Source organism: Tiliqua scincoides, chromosome 4, assembly GCF_035046505.1.
Source record: "Tiliqua scincoides isolate rTilSci1 chromosome 4, rTilSci1.hap2, whole genome shotgun sequence".
Classification (NCBI taxonomy): Eukaryota; Metazoa; Chordata; class Lepidosauria; order Squamata; family Scincidae; genus Tiliqua; species Tiliqua scincoides.
The window spans coordinates 115,928,957-115,945,223 of record NC_089824.1 but is presented as its reverse complement, the minus strand read 5'-3'; the positions used below and the strand labels follow the sequence as shown (position 1 = coordinate 115,945,223).

Sequence of the window (16,267 nt, the reverse complement as noted above, 5' to 3'; positions counted from 1 at the left end):
TTCAAGACAAATGCTCACACTACTGCTCTCCAAGATGCTGAAATCTACAAACGTTACAGCAGAACCAGGTCAGTATAAAGATAGACCAGGGTTCCCAAACTCTTTTATTGCCACAACCCACTTCGTCCTCTGCGATGCTCAATGTTGCACCACAAAGCATTCCTGGGAGCCTCTGAAGGCTGCTTCTGGGTTGTGCCAGGTCCATGACCTATCCCATTGGCCTCCACGGTTTTCAGAATGCCTGTGAAAGTAAACTAGAAGTTGCAGGCACAAACCGCAAGTAGCTTCTGGTCACTTTCTCAAGGCATTCTGAGGCCAGCAGAAGCCAATGGAGTGGGTCACAGGCCCATCACAACATGGAAAGAGCCTCTGGAGGCTCTCAGGAATGCTCTGCAGTGTGACTCTGAGAAGTATGTTGCAACTCACCACACACTGGTCGCAACCCAGCAGTGGGGTTGCAACCCACCATTTGGGAAATGCTGAGATACAGCAGTAAGGATACAGTTTCCAAATAGAGTGAGGATGATGAAGTAGATGGATGACCACATTCCTGAGCGGACGCCACCTTGCGAGCGAATCCCATTGTACATCACCTCATTCCAGTCTTCACCTGTCAGGATCTAAGCAAATAAGCAGTTCTGTTACAACAGACTTATTTCCCACAAGAGAAGCTGCTGCTCAAGGCTTGGATATCCTATTAAGCCACTAAAACAAACTACATAGCTAAAACAAGAGAGCCACTTCCTCCTTCTGTATTCTACCTGGAGTCCATTATTCATCGGGTTTAAGATACTTTATCTCTTATTTAATAAAAAAAAAATACATAACATGATCCCACAATGCTAGCAACTGTACAAAAGTGATACATTCTCTTCTAAGTGGATATGCTACCTAAATTAGGGTGCAATCCAAACCCCTTATGTCAGTGCTTTCCAGCACTGACAAAAGGGCAATGCAGCTCTGAGGGAAGGGAACAAACATTCCCTTACTTTGAGGAGGACTCCGTGAGCGACACCCAACTGCAGGATGCAGCACACGTCCCATTGGCACCGCTATGCCAGTGCTGGAAACCACTGACATAAGGGATTAGAATCGTGCCCTTAAACACATAGGAAAGAAGTTGAGGCAAAGAAAGACCCAATAAAGGAGTGCTGAGAATCAAGCTACAGAGTACGTTCTTGCTGGATTGTACTAATTTCAGACTGTAGATAAGAAAACTTTTGTTTGAATCTCCTGTACAAAACATACAATATCATAAAATCCGTGCATTTTATGTGTGTTCTATTTCTTTTGGAGAGTTGCCTGTTTTCTCTGTGTAATTCTTTTTTTTTTAATTTTTTTTATTTTTCAAAAACAACTATAAACAAATACACATAACACAAAAAACATAACACACTTTCATTGTTTTCATTGTTAATCCAAAACTTCTAAAAGTGTCTCCATTTCCATCACATTCATTATTTTCTCTGTTAATTCATTTTTCATTAGTATTTTAGAATCCTTCCAATATCTAGCATATAAGAGCCTCACTACAGTTAAAATCATACAAACTAGGTACCGTATTTTTCGCTCTATAAGACGCACTTTTTCCCCCCAAAAAAGTGGGGGGAAAAGTGTGTGCGTCTTATGGAGCGAATACTGCAAAAAAAAAACAAACAAAAAAAAAAAAACTCCGCCCCTGGCCCCGCCCCCTGCCCGCTCTGCTCCGCTTCCCAGGAAAGCGTGGGTGGGGTGGCAGGCTCGCTGAGAAAGCCCACGTGTCTACTCAGAAGTAAGTCTCAGAGTCACTGGGACTCACTCCCAGGAAAGGGGGGGGATGGCAGGCTCGCTGAGAAAGCCCACGTGTCTACTCAGAAGTAAGTCTCAGAGTCACTGGGGCTCACTCCCAGGAAAGCGGGGGTGGGGTGGCAGTCTTGCTGAGCAAGCCCCTAGAGCAGGGGTGCTCATTACGTCGACCCTCGAGCTACCAGTCCATCTCCAGGCGAAATGAGTCAATTGCGGGCTTCTCTCCTGTCCACGCATCCCTAGGAGTGAGCCCCTGGCAGGCTTGTGAGCCCAGGGAGCGAGCCTAGGGAGTGAGTCCAGGGAGCCCAGGGACTGAGACGGGCTCCTGCCTGGGAGAGGAGGCGCTGGCAGGCTTTTTTCCTGTCCACTCATCCCTGGGAGTGAGCCCCATTGGCTCTACTGGGGCTGACTTACCTTTCCCCTGCTTTTGCACTGGTATGTATGGAGATCTGCGCCCCCCCCCACTTCCATCTGTTGGTTCTGTGTGCAAGGGGTTTTGCAATGGCCTTGCTGTGACGCCTATACAGAGATCTTACCTGCCCCACACTTTTCCCCTGCTTTTGCACTGCTATGTATGGAGATCTGCGCCCCCCCCCCACTTCCATCTGCTGGTTCTGTGTGCAAGGGGTTTTGCAATGGCCTTGCTGTGATGCCTATACAGAGATCTTACCTGCCCCACACTTTTCCCCTGCTTTTGCACTGCTATGTATGGAGATCTGCGCCCCCCCCACTTCCATCTGTTGGTTCTGTGTGCAAGGGGTTTTGCAATGGCCTTGCTGTGACGCCTATACAGAGATCTTACCTGCCCCACACTTTTCCCCTGCTTTTGCACTGCTATGTATGGAGATCTGCGCCCCCCCCCCACTTCCATCTGTTGGTTCTGTGTGCAAGGGGTTTTGCAATGGCCTTGCTGTGATGCCTATACAGAGATCTTACCTGCCCCACACTTTTCCCCTGCTTTTGCACTGCTATGTATGGAGATCTGCGCCCCCCCCCCACTTCCATCTGTTGGTTCTGTGTGCAAGGGGTTTTGCAATGGCCTTGCTGTGATGCCTATACAGAGATCTTACCTGCCCCACACTTTTCCCCTGCTTTTGCACTGCTATGTATGGAGATCTGCACCCCCCCCCCCACTTCCATCTGTTGGTTCTGTGTGCAAGGGGTTTTGCAATGGTCTTGCTGTGATGCCTATACAGAGATCTTACCTGCCCCACACTTTTCCCCTGCTTTTGCACTGCTATGTATGGAGATCTGCGCCCCCCCCCCACTTCCATCTGTTGGTTCTGTGTGCAAGGGGTTTTGCAATGGTCTTGCTGTGATGCCTATACAGAGATCTTACCTGCCCCACACTTTTCCCCTGCTTTTGCACTGCTATGTATGGAGATCTGCGCCCCCCCCCCACTTCCATCTGTTGGTTCTGTGTGCAAGGGGTTTTGCAATGGTCTTGCTGTGATGCCTATACAGAGATCTTACCTCCCCCACACTTTTCCCCTGCTTTTGGACTGCTATATATGGAGATCTGCACCCCCCCCCCACTTCCATCTGTTGGTTCTGTGTGCAAGGGGTTTTGCATTGGTCTTGCTGTGATGCAAGATACAAAGATCTTACCTCCCCCACACCTTTCCCCTGTTTTTGCACTGGTCTGTATAGAGATTTGCTCTCCCCCCCCCCTTGTATTGGAATCCAGGAAGATCTGGTGAGGAGGTAGATGTGGTGTCAGCAGTGGCCCCTTTAAGGGTAAGGCCTGGGCATCCTGGGCACAGCTGCAGCCACTGGAAGGCAATAGGGCCCTCAGGGATATAAGGAGTACCAGAGGCAGAAAGGGTTTGTGGGTTTTGAAGGAGTGCGGGGGAGGAGGAGGGAGACTGACTGGGTTTATTGAATTTGGAATCTGACTGTGGCTGGACTTGGATACCCTGATGGATTTAACTGACCTACCTGGAACCTGACCTTGGACTGTAATTTGGCTTATTGGCTCTGGACTCTGATTTGGTAACTCTGAATGATGGGACTGATTTACTTGGCATCTGTGGACTGGAACTGGACTCATTTTTGCTTGCTGCACTGGTGAGTTGCACAAGGGGGACTGATCAGCCTTAAGCGGGCATGAGGCCCAGTGGATTGGAATTTGGCAGAACATCATTGTAGCAGAAAGATAATGTGATCCCCTATTTGTGTGCACCTGCTTCTGTGAGCTTCATAAATTCTGACTCTAGTGATGATGAGTTCTTGGGATTTCCAGAAAACTAGAGTACTCAAACCTTTAAGTCTCTCCATTTGTTAATGACAGTGATAATGGTTCTTAATGCCACTGTTGACTGCTGTTCACTTTACATGGTTCAAATGTTATTCTGTTATAGTTTATTAAATATTTTATTACACTATTTGGTTCAGAATATTTTTTCCTTGTTTTTCTCATCTAAAAACTAGGTGCGTCTTATGGTCAGGTGCGTCTTATAGAGCGAAAAATACGGTATATATCATTTTCTTTATCTATAATATCTAAAATAATATAAACTTTGTTGCTCTAGTAAGTTTTTTATTATGCTTCCAGATCTGTTCCCATTGATCTATTGTGATATTATGGCCTATATTTTACGCCCATTTTATCATGCATTGTTTTACTGTTTCTTCTTACATCTCAAAGTTCAATAATCCATCTTATAATGCATATATTAATTTTGATCTTATATATGCATCTTATAATGCATATATAAATTTGATTTCTTTAACATAAATGGCAACACCACTTTTTTTTTCATCTGAAGTCACAAAAACTTCTCCTAATTTTTTATTCACCAACAATGCCCTATTCATTAGTCATCACGTTTCTTTTTATTAGTCTTCCTCTCTTTTCTCTGCGTAATTCTGTGGGTCCCTCATGTTTTGGGGTATTTTCACCCCTCCCCCTGTCTCTTGCTACCAAAGTGTGTTTCACAGAACTTGCTTCCAGATCAGAATCCTTTATCGGCACATATAAAACACATCAGCATAGAGCAAGAGTGGAATATGAGTGGGTCTCAATTTAGGACTGTGTCCATCTGCCACTGTCAAGAAAAGGGCTAAATCAGTGAGAAACAGAGTAAACAGGGTAGATGCTAAAATACAACCCTGTTTCACTCCTCTGGTGTTAATTTCCCAGAATAGGAGCATTTACTTTGGCAGGTCGTATTTTGATGCAATCTCCTAATAAGAAATAAGAGCCTCTTATCAATCTGCAGCATAGCCAGCTTGTGCCAGAGTAAATTCCTGTCCACTGAGTCAAAAGCCCCCTTAAAAAGGCCATGAATAATGCAAGTGTGACCCCTTGGAGCATTTCTCAATAAGATAAGACAGTGTAATACAGTGGTCCAAAGTAGATTTGCACTGTTGGAACCCGTTCCAGTCCCTGAATCTTCTGGTTTGTCATTCAGAAGGTGAGCTTAGCTAAGAGGTGTTTAGCATAGAGTTTACCAACATTAGAAAGTAAGCTGATAGGTCAGTCATTAGACGGTTTACCAGGGTCTTCCCTTTTTTATGAATAGGGACAACAATGGCATTTGTCCTGGTCTCTGGCATTAAGCCAGTCCTGTCTACCATAGTAAACAGGGCAGAAAGGGTAGAGGCCCACTAATCTGGATATACTTTTAGAATATCTGGTGAGATTACATCTGGACCAGGGGCTTTACCTGTTTTAAACTGACAGATTAACTCTTTGATTTCTTCCTGGGATACAGGGGACCATTCCAGCACCTCTATTAGAGAGATGTCAGGAATTTCAGAACCAAACAGTTCTTTCTCATAGAATAGTGTTTGGAAATGGTTAAACCAGCACATGGGTGAAATACAGGACAGATTAGGACCCTCCTCTTGACAAGAACCGGTCACAATAGTCCACAATTGATTGCCTGGACCTGGATGATTGCCTGGAATAGCAATCCCTGTATTTTATGTGTGTTCTATTTCTTTTGGAGAGTTGCCTGTTTTCTCTGTGTCCCTCATGGTTTGGGGTATTTTCACCCCTCCCCCTGCCTCTTGCTACCAAAGTGTATTTCACAGATCTTGCTTCCATTTGGAAGCCTTAATTTGCTAGTTGCTTCCTGTACTGGAGTTCAGGAATGTTTGAGTTAAGGAGGAACCAACTGATTGGCTCAAGTTCCTACCAGGCAAGGGAAAGGTGGCATTGGCATTCCTGGGGGGCGGGGGATGCTATATTTATTAGGCACCTGAATGCCAGTGTAAAGCAGCCCCTCCCCTTCACCTGCAGAGCAATTTGGAACAGAGAGAGCAAAGTGGAGGAGGTGCCTGAAAAACTTAGCATTTTGCCCCCCTGCTCCAGAAACACCAGTTGGAAGTGGTAGAGATCAAATAGCACGATAACATCAGTATAGGTGAATGATAAAACTCCCAAGCAGACAGGAGTCAATGCTTCTTGTTCTGACAGCCAGAGAACCTCACTCCATGAGCTCCTGGGAAGGAGAGGCTCTCGCTGGAAAAGAGTTGAACTCTGTGCTCAGGTAAAATCAAATAAGGAACTGTGAATGTAGAAAATCTTAAGGAATTTATGTTGATTTTAGGGTTTATCTCCTAAAGGTTTTATTTTAGGGTTTATCTCTTAAAGTTGTGCATTACAGACCTCTTCAAAACTTGCAGCAGCCCTCTGACTTAAAGCACAGGCATGAGATTATGCAAAGAATTAACCCCTTTTCTGCCAAATTCAATTCTCCTTACTCCTTTTTCTTGTTCATTTGATTTTATCTCCTTTTCCTTTTATTAGATTTATTAATTTACCTTTAATAAACCTTGAGTCTGCCTGGTTCCTGGTACAGGAAGTACAGTGGAGTGTCACATCTCATCACTCTGCAGGCACTACTGTGAGAATGATTTTGGTAAAGACCCCTGGATTCAGTATTGTTCTAGGAGGAGGGTTCTGCCTAGGGAACCTCTCTGGTTAGCCTGATCTCCTGGATTGGTGGCAGCAGGTTTAATCTACCAAGATGTTTTCCCATTCAGCTGAGTGATCAAACAGGAGAAAAGGGAGTGAGAAGGGAGTAAGCATGCTAACTACTAGGTACCAGTGCCCTTGATTAGCATGTGGTCATTGATAGCCCCTCTTTTGACTCTGACACTTCCCATACATAGGGATAGGAGTAGGTTAGATCCCTTCTCACTGAAATGTGGATTTTCTATGTGGATGAAGGTGTTGTGTTTTTTTTAATATGTGCGAAGATTAAAAATGTAGTCCCCCACCTGCAAACCAAAGTAGTACATTGCAGTCTGTTAAGAGCTGCACAACGGAAAAGTGATTCTGCTGATGGTATGTCTTGGCACTGTGGAACAGGTGGAGTTAGTTAGTAGCAAAAGGAATTGGAAAGATAGGGTGGTGGTAATCCCAAAAGCTTGTGCTGAAGAAGTTATTTTTGAGAATTAGTATAAAGGAAAAGATTAGTATAAAGGAAAAGAGAGGAGAGGATTTGAAAAACTAGGAAGTTCCAGGCAGACAAAACAGCTTGGTAGGAATTTCAAAAGAAGGTGCAAGAAAGAGAGATGAGATGAGATACTGTGAGTGGATGAGCTTCTACTGAGCACAGAATGGAAGACATGTTATAAAGAGAGATGAGTACAGTTGATGATTGAAGCATTATCATATAAGGTAGTGGTTCTCAAACTATCTGGAGAGTTTGAGAGACAGTAAGTCTTTGCAGGGGTGGAGGAGGAGGCAGCAGCGGGGGCGGGGGGGAAGGTAGCAGCGCGATCCCCAGGATCGTGCCGCTCAAGGGGATGCAGAGTGAAGTGGAGCGCGATTGCTCCGCATCCACTTTCCCTGCTGCGGGGAGCCCTGCCAGAAGTCACGCCGGGCTCCCCACACCCCGGGGAGGCTGCAGGAGGCTTGGGTAAGTGCACCCAAGCCCTGCAGCCCCTTGAGCGGCGCAATCCTGGGGATCGCGCCACTGCCGTCCCCCGCCTTCCGCCCTTAAGGGGGCAGAGACCAGGGTCCTTGCGACGCCCCAGTTTGAATAGCACTGATATAAGGAAAAGGAGCTTGCTGATGTATGATGCACTAGGGACCCACTGCAGGATTTTACGGTGACGTGATCTTATGATAACAACAATGGAAGAAATGTTATTTTAGCAGAAGAATTCTGAATTAATTGGTGAAGGATGATGGGAATTTAGGTTACCAAGGAGAAGTCTGCAGTAATATTTATCTATCATTAGCATTAATTCCTACTATTTGTTTGAGATTCGAAGCCCACTGTATATCAAGATTTCAGGGCAGGTACCAGTAGCTGCTGCAGATTAGATGAATATAGGTATACTGACTTGTTTTGAAAAAGTTGTATAAGTAGGGCTACCAGCTACTAATGGGGGCAGAGTGCCTATACCTTTAACCATTTTATAGAAGAGGGAATTTTAAGTGCAGCTATTTAAACTCTTCCATGTTGAACTGCACCTGTCAAAATTCCCTCTTCTATACAATGGTTAAAGGTATAGTCACCCTGCCCCCATTTGTATCAGGTAACCCTATATATAAAAGAGCTCCTTACTGTTCAGTAAGCTTGTGTTCTATCTGCAACTGCTTGCCACGTTGTGGAAAAATATTCTTAAATATACAGGAACACATACTTTTGCAGACACATGATGAATGAATGAGGCCTGAAGCATTATGACATTTGATTGCTGGACAATCTGCTAAATACTAAGCGAATACAGAACTAAACTTTCTAAAGTTGTAATGCACATTACGTGGCAACGGAGGATGAGACCTTGACAACAGGTTCTCATTTCAAAGGCAGCCTCTCTTTTTTCATAACATCTGCCCTGAATCATTGCTGACTTTCTGAACTGAGCAGTGATTGAAGGAAACAGACATTTGCTCCAGTCTTAGGATGCTAACCACAGAGTTATACCTGGAAAACTGTCATGATGGCTGCAGGAAAGGTATCAAAGTTTGCAGAAGGAGTCCCGTCCATAAAATTAAATCTGTAAAAAGAATCAAAGTGAAAATTACAGAAAAACTTCTCTAGCCTCAACCAGCAGAAAACCAATTCGTTCAGCCTCCTTGTCTCTATCTATATTTTCTTGCTGCTATAATTTCCCCAGTTTTGTAATCAAAAGGTCTGTACAGTCTTGTAACCCCCATTCCCCCTTAAAATTTAAGCAGATTAGGTCTGTTTGTATTTAATCACTCAAAATAGTATATTTTGCTTCTAAAATTCAAAATTTGATACCATTGTGAATTCTGTGAATGTACAGTAAATGCTGCAGATTGAGGGAATATGCATAGCCTTGATCATTGCTTCCGTGCCTTCTCTTCAGAAATCTTTCTGAACAATTTGGCAGAACTAGCAAACTATAACTCAGTTGAAATTGAACAGCTTTATGAAACGTTCAGAGACACAGACAGTTGTTCCAAAGAAACAAGCCTTACCTTGCTTGCCCATCCACTTACCTGCCACCAAACAGCTGCATTCCAAGCAGGGCAAAGACTACAATGAAGAGGAAAAGGAGGAAGAGCAGGCTGATAATAGACTTCATAGAACTCATCAGTGAGACCACCAAATTCCTCAAGGAAGCCCAATACCTGGAAAATCCAGATGTTACTGTAACATGCTTCGAAAAGCACTGCAAAACTGTTTGATCTGAGCTGGCTTTTGGTAGTCAGCGTGACTGTGTGCACTGTGTGAGGGTAGAGAGGGCATATCATTATTCAATCTATTTCAATTCTATTTAGTTGTTTTATTTAGCTAGGTAGCTAGATATCTAGCTAGATAGCTAGAAAGAGCTTGTAGCAGAAGCTATAAAAGGGAAGCCAGCAGAACAAGAGACAACTAAGGCAGAGCAAAAAGTTAAGTGAAACACTTGCTCAGAAAACTTTGAGGAAACAAAGTCAGCTTCTCTTTTATTTTACTCACTTTGTAACTTTAAATATTCTCAGAAGTCGCAAGGCTCGTAAGACACTGATCCCAAAAGAGGTCCCAGGTCTGAAGATAGCCCAAACCACTTCAAAGATGCTCCCCACTGTGACCTGAGTGATCAAGCACACAAGAAAGAAATAATAAAAGCAGTCAGAACTAGGAAAGAGAAGTCCAGTCATACCTCAAAGTCAGAAATATCCCGAGTTTTTTTTAACACACAGAATCAGGACTGTAGTACAAAGACAGAATGAGAGACTATAAGTAGAAAGTGGAATGAACATTAATTACATAAAAAAAGCAAACTCCAATACAAGCATCCATGACATATCTCAAACACAAAAATAATATGAAAGCACTATCTGGAAAATATTGCTTTCTCCCTGGTTTATTGGTTTTTATCTTTTGGTACACTTATACCCCATATTGTTGTGTGTTTGAGATAGCTTGTAAAATCTATAACCAGAAAACAGTACAAAATGTTAAATCACTGATAACATATCTAGATTACAAACTCATATCAGTGTTACACTGGTCTAACAGTCAAGGTTCCTCTGGGAGCTGTACTTCAGTGGCATTACTGAGAATCCTTTGCTAGAAATACCTAGCCCCCTCCTTCTTTCCCATTTTAGATATTTACAGTCTCACGGTTCCATGGGAATGGACAATGATTATTTAAAACACTTTAGATCTGTGGTGAAGACATGCCCTCAGTGTTTTGAAAAATCTAACAAAGACAATACATTAGCAGATGTACAGGTGTGCCCCCTATCTGCAGTTACTTGAAACTGCAGATATGCGTGAATGCCTCTTCTCCACCCAAGCCAAGGGGAGCTCTCTCCCCTTGCATCCAGAGGGTCCTCTGAGCCCAATACTAAAAAAAACCACAACTTCAGGTTTCTCTGTGAAACCAGAAGTGATGTTTTTAATGCCTCACAAGGCATTAGGAGGCCCAGGTAAGCCCTGCAAACCCAATCTGTGCATAAGTGAATATGCGGCTATGGGATCAGTGGATATGAGGGTCCCCCCTGTACCCACTTGTGCACAATAAACTGGAAACAAGTGCTTGTATGTTGCTGTGTATGTCGTGTGTTGCTTGTATGTTGCTGTGAGGGCATGTGGTAGGAAAGCATTGGCAGCTAGCTATTGTCTTGTTTTCAGGTATCCACAAAGGCTTCCTATTACCTTAGATGGAGGGAAGGAGCACACTACCCTCATTCCTTACTCTCCTTCAGCTAAGGATAGAGCAGCAGCAAGTTGAACCTCTTCTTCTTTTTGCCTTTGATCATTACCTCTTCAGCTGTGCCACTTTCTCTTTACCTTTTCTTGCTCACCCTATGGTGGTCAACCTATTTCCCTTTCCTTACTTGCATAGTACCCATAGCTGTTTGGAAAGTGTCTAGGGCAGTGGTTCTCAAACTGGTGGGTCGCGACTCACTAGCTTGTGTAAAGTTTCCCCTGTTCCTTTAAGGGTTGGTGGAAGGGGGGAGGTAGCAATGTGATCCCCAGGATCACGTTGCTAACAGGAGTGAAAGGGGGCTAATTTTACTTACCAGGAAGTGCTTAGCTACCGGTTTTCTCATCATTCTATGTCAATATTCCAAGCATCGGGGAGCCCTGCAGAGGGCTGCTCGGGGCTCCCCACAACTCCCGCAGCTGCCAGCAGCCCTCAGTAAGTAAAAATACATCTCATTCACCCCCATTAGCGATGCAATCCTGGGGATCACGTCACTGCCCTAGCCCCTCCTCCTCAAAAACTTACTTAGGGAGTAAAACTCTCCCTAAGTTTGAGAACCAGTGGCCATGGGGCATTAGCCCCTGCTCTCACCAGCATGCATCAGTAGCATGGATGTCCCAACTTCCATGAGTTCATCACCTCCTATTTTCCCTGCCAGAGGGAGGCCTCCTCCCTGACTACTCATTTTAAAGTGAGCTTGATCTCAGGAATGAACCATTAGTTTCATGCAAATTACTGTATGACATTCCCCCCCCCCCCCCCCCAACCATAAAGCTGGTAGTTTGGATTGTGGAGATATTGCAAACAACACCAAGTTTGTATCCCCATTTTCTGTTAGGGATACCACAAGAATTCTCTTTATTCACATCTGTGCCATTCTCCAGAAAAATCTTCTGTCTCTTCCTATCATTTGTGTTCATTTCATGCCACTTTAACTGGATACTGCTTACCCCACAGTCAAAACAGTTGAAAGAAGAATGGAAGTAAAGGCGTGGCCCCATTCCATACATCTTCAAGGACATCTCTAGGAGGAAGAGCCCCAGAAATATAAACTCTGCATAGTCTGAAAGAAAGAAATCTAGATGTGTTCGCTCCACCTTTGCTTTCCCTCATCCAATACTGGAACATAACTTCATAATAAAAATTTCAGAATAATACATGATATTATTATACAGAAGGGGTTTATCAGTCAAACTTCTCCACTTGATTGTGTATCATGCAACAGAGTGAAAAAAACTAGTGTGAAAGCAGGCTGTGCAGGCAAAGAACCACTTTTGTGAGTAGCCACTTTCATTAGTGGACCTTTTGGAAAAAATGGAAGAGCAATCACAGAAATGACTGCCTTGGCCAGGCTGCATGTATTGCCTGGTGTACTCTACTCTAAACTAGGGGTGGGCAGGAGGAAGACAGCAGGATGACAGCAGAAGCTGGATCATTGGATAATTTCCAGTTGTCTGTCTAGTGCTTGTTGCTTGCTGGAATTCTTGCAAAGAAAGCTTATCTAAATGGATCTTGCCCTGACTCAACTAGCCATTTCTTATGTTCCTAAGTAAGAAAGAGAAGCACAGTTTATGCCTTAACTGTTATGAGATCCTGTTATGAGAGTAGGCACGCTTGATTCATAAATATAAAATGCATCAGTGAATACTGGGTATTCCAGCAACATTTTTTTAAAAAAGTAGACCACACAAGACCAAGTCAGCCCAGCCCTACCATCCAACTTTTTCCCAAGTGGTCTTGTACCCACCCACATGGTCACATGGATCAATCAATTGGCCTACATGCTGGAAGCTAAGCTGTAATATGGGAATTTTAGCTTTCTGTACCCTTTCCTTTAATTTCATTCTTAAAAAACTATTTGCACAACTACACAAATAGAATCAAGTGTGTAAAAGAACCCATGTTATGATAATCTAAGTAGACATCATAACATGGGTACTTTTACACACTTGATTCTATTTGTGTAGTTGAACAAACAGTTTTTTAAAGAGTGAAATTAAAGGAAAGCTAATGTTCCCAAATTATAGTTTAGCTTTCAGCATGCTGACCAATTGATTGATTCGTGTGACCATGTGGGTGGGTACAAGACCAATTGGCAAAAGTTGGATATTAATCCCTTTAAACAGGTGTTTATTAGTGCAAAGTAACTCTAGTCAATATCATCATACCTTTTTTTGCCTAAAACACTGTGGAAAAAACAAGCATTACAATGGACATCCTGCAGAATTAATGCACAGTGGAATTGGCACCTACCTACAGAAAATACATTGTGTGGACAGGACCCAAGACTAACTCTAATCTGTGGGGAGAGCTTGGGGATCTATAATAATTGTAAATGCGGCTGTGCTGAATATTTACTAAAAGTAGCACATTTGATGTTGCCAAACTAATTACAGGCATGCCCCCTTATCTGCGGGAGTTCTCTTCCAGAACCCCCCGCGGATAGCTGACACTGCAGATACGGGTAAATACCTGTTCCCGTGGTCCAGGGGCTGCCTCCCCCCCTCCAGAGGGGCTTCTGAGCTCAGCAGAGGCCATGGACATCCGCAGCCTCTGCCAGGTGAGTTTGGCAGCTCAAAATCACATGACTTCCGGTTTCATGGAGAAACTAGAAGTGATGTTTTTAATGCCTTATAAGGCATTACAATACCAGTGAATAAATGACAGAGTCCCATCACTTACAGAGGAGGTGAGTGAGCCATGGAGGTTGGTTGTGGTGGACAATGGCGACACAGGCAGTGTTGAGGGCCACTATGCTCAAGACAAGCCAATAGAATACTTGGGATTTCACCATATGACGAACAGAGATGCGCAGGAGCCGCTCCTTGTGTCGGAAGTATGAGGCACCATCTAATTTAGCACTTTTGATGCTGGCACGAGCAAGTGGGGTACCTGTAGTGAAATGAAACATGGAAGAAATCAATGTGAGATGGACATTCTGCATATACATACAGAAGGCGTCTGTTGCTCTCCTGTATATTACATTGGAGACACTGGCTGCTTCCTATTCTTTGAGCTAGAACCCACATCTTTCCCATCTCACGCCTAGGGCTTAGCATTTTCTTGAGCTCAAGTTCACAGCTATAAGATCCTTTTTTCTTTTGAATTCCAGCAAGTATCTTGAGCTCAGATTAATCCCTGACCATCAGCTTTCAGCAGCCTTTCCCAACTAATCTTTACATAATCTCTTATGTGACTTGCCTACTGTTGCATGTAGGCAATCCTTTCTGAAATTTTTTACAGGGCCAAAAAAAACTCCTTCCCCAAAATGCTGCCCTGTTTACAAGTGGTGAATTGGGGAGGAAAATTTTGGCCAGCCCTCAAATAAGTTCCCAGCTGAGAACTTTTGGCTCAGGCTTCACTAACTGTGAAATTGTTCATATATCTACTCAGAAGTAAGTCCTATTCAATTCAATTATACTCCTAGGTAAGAATGTATAGGATTGCAGACTAATATTACTAGCCTGAACTCCATTCTAACAGCTCACTGTATGAAACAATAAAATCATGTACACTGTTCAAATCCTTGAACATTAAATTAAAGAAAACCATAATGATAAACATGCAATCTAACAGACATAGAATAATACTAAAAGCAATTTAGTATTACTGAAGTACAATCCTTTTCCACTGGAGTAACCTACTTGACAAGTAGGTTGCTGCTACTTGAGACACGAAAGCAGACATACCTTATATCCTGCACATGCTCCTAAGCCAAGAGCTGCCTGCCACGTATGCAACTAAACTAAGGCCAAACGATTCTTGGGCAGCCCAATCCTGAGCTGCTCATTGTGCCAGGACTGCTATGGCACCAAAACGGCTGCCACAGCATCCTATATGCAACAGGGCGGCCGCCACTGGCTCCTCAGGGTAAGGCAAGTAGCCCCACAATGGGGCTACAATTCTACGGCAACTCTTGAGTCACTGTAGAATCACGAGCCCCCATGTCAGGCCAGTGGCCCGACGTGGAGGCACTGGATATGGAGGAGCAGAGCTCCTCTGGTCTTGCTTCCCTCCCACCCCATCCCTCCTCCCGGCACATCTTCTCCCCACCCTCTCCCCTCCTCTGCCCACCTCCCCACGCCCCGGAATGCCTCCTCTCCTCCCATGCCCCCACCTACCTCTCCACTGCCTGGCGGTTGAGCAACCACAGAGTGGCAGAGTAGTGGTGGTCCACTGGCACTAGCCCGGAGCCAGTCGGCACTGAGCTAGTACCAGTGCTGGGCTGGCACTGAGGGCTGCAGACATATCTTAGGGCACATTTGCAACACTCAACGCCAGCTGTGAACCAGCACTAAGAGCTCAGGATTGGGCTCCAAGGCAGTGATTCCCAACATTTTTTTCACTTGCGTACCCCTTGGCAGTGCATTTCCATAATTTGTACCCCACTGATAATACACATATTATGACCAGAAAGTAACAGTTGCTGGGGCTTTCGCAGCCAGCTAGCTGCCTTCTGTCCTACCTTGCCAGCCCCACAAGGTACTCTAATACAGACCTTCCTTTTCCCACCATTATTCAATTATTTTTCAAGTACTGCTAAAGGTTCTGGCAAGTACCCGTGGGGGTATGCGTACCCCAGGTTGGAAACCACTGCTCTAAGGGTCAAACCACACATGACATTAATATCATTTTTTGAATGACAGGATGACAGGCTTCATGCAAAAGTGAACCAGAAGTGGTACTTTATAACATTAGCCATGAGGACCTAATCCAGCCTGCGTGTGTGATATATTGTGAAGGAGGGGGGTGTAACACTGTTCCCTCACACTGTTTTTACATAGAAAATCATGTCTCCTAAAGCGCTGATTTACTTGCAAAGTAGTTCCCAAAGCAGATAGTGACTTCAGGGGCAAATTGATGCTTTGGGGGACAATTTTTGGCACAAATATGGCACAGGGGAAAGTGTTTTTAAAAAACCATAAAACCCCCCCCCCCACACACACACACACTCTCAGGCAGAACAAAACTTCCCACCCATATACACACAGCTAATTTTTCAAGATGAAAGGATAACTTCTGATCCACTTCTGCATTAACCATGTTTTCTAAAAACAGCTTTAACATAATGTGTACTTTGGTCCCCTATGGGGGGAACGCATCCTGCCAGACACTTCACACACCAGTAATTTCCAAAACAAAAAAAGCAACTGGTCATTATTTGTGTTAAATCAAGCTGGATGCAGCTAGGAGAATGCACAATGCGTTTTCCTTATTCAATAGTTGGCAATCATTCCCTCATTCTGTGGTTCGTCTTCCAGAAGGAATGTGTGTTCTCCAGTCAGTCCCAATATCACAGAACAATAACGGGGTGTCCTGCTCCCAGTTTGAAAGAGTCTCTGTGATGGAG

At 44.1% G+C, this 16,267-nt stretch overlaps 1 protein-coding gene across 1 annotated transcript in view; it reads right to left on the bottom strand.

Moving 5' to 3' along the window:
* The window catches only part of CACNA1E (calcium voltage-gated channel subunit alpha1 E), a 360,216-nt gene that overhangs the window by 130,675 nt on the left and 213,274 nt on the right, over positions 1-16,267 (bottom strand). The window contains exons 11-16 of the mRNA XM_066623540.1: positions 13,600-13,809; positions 11,868-11,980; positions 9,681-9,793; positions 9,218-9,349; positions 8,676-8,748; positions 503-620 (exon numbers count right to left, since the gene is read on the bottom strand). Of these exons, the coding sequence (XP_066479637.1) occupies positions 503-620; positions 8,676-8,748; positions 9,218-9,349; positions 9,681-9,793; positions 11,868-11,980; positions 13,600-13,809 (759 nt within the window). The remainder of the gene's footprint in view (positions 1-502; positions 621-8,675; positions 8,749-9,217; positions 9,350-9,680; positions 9,794-11,867; positions 11,981-13,599; positions 13,810-16,267) is intronic.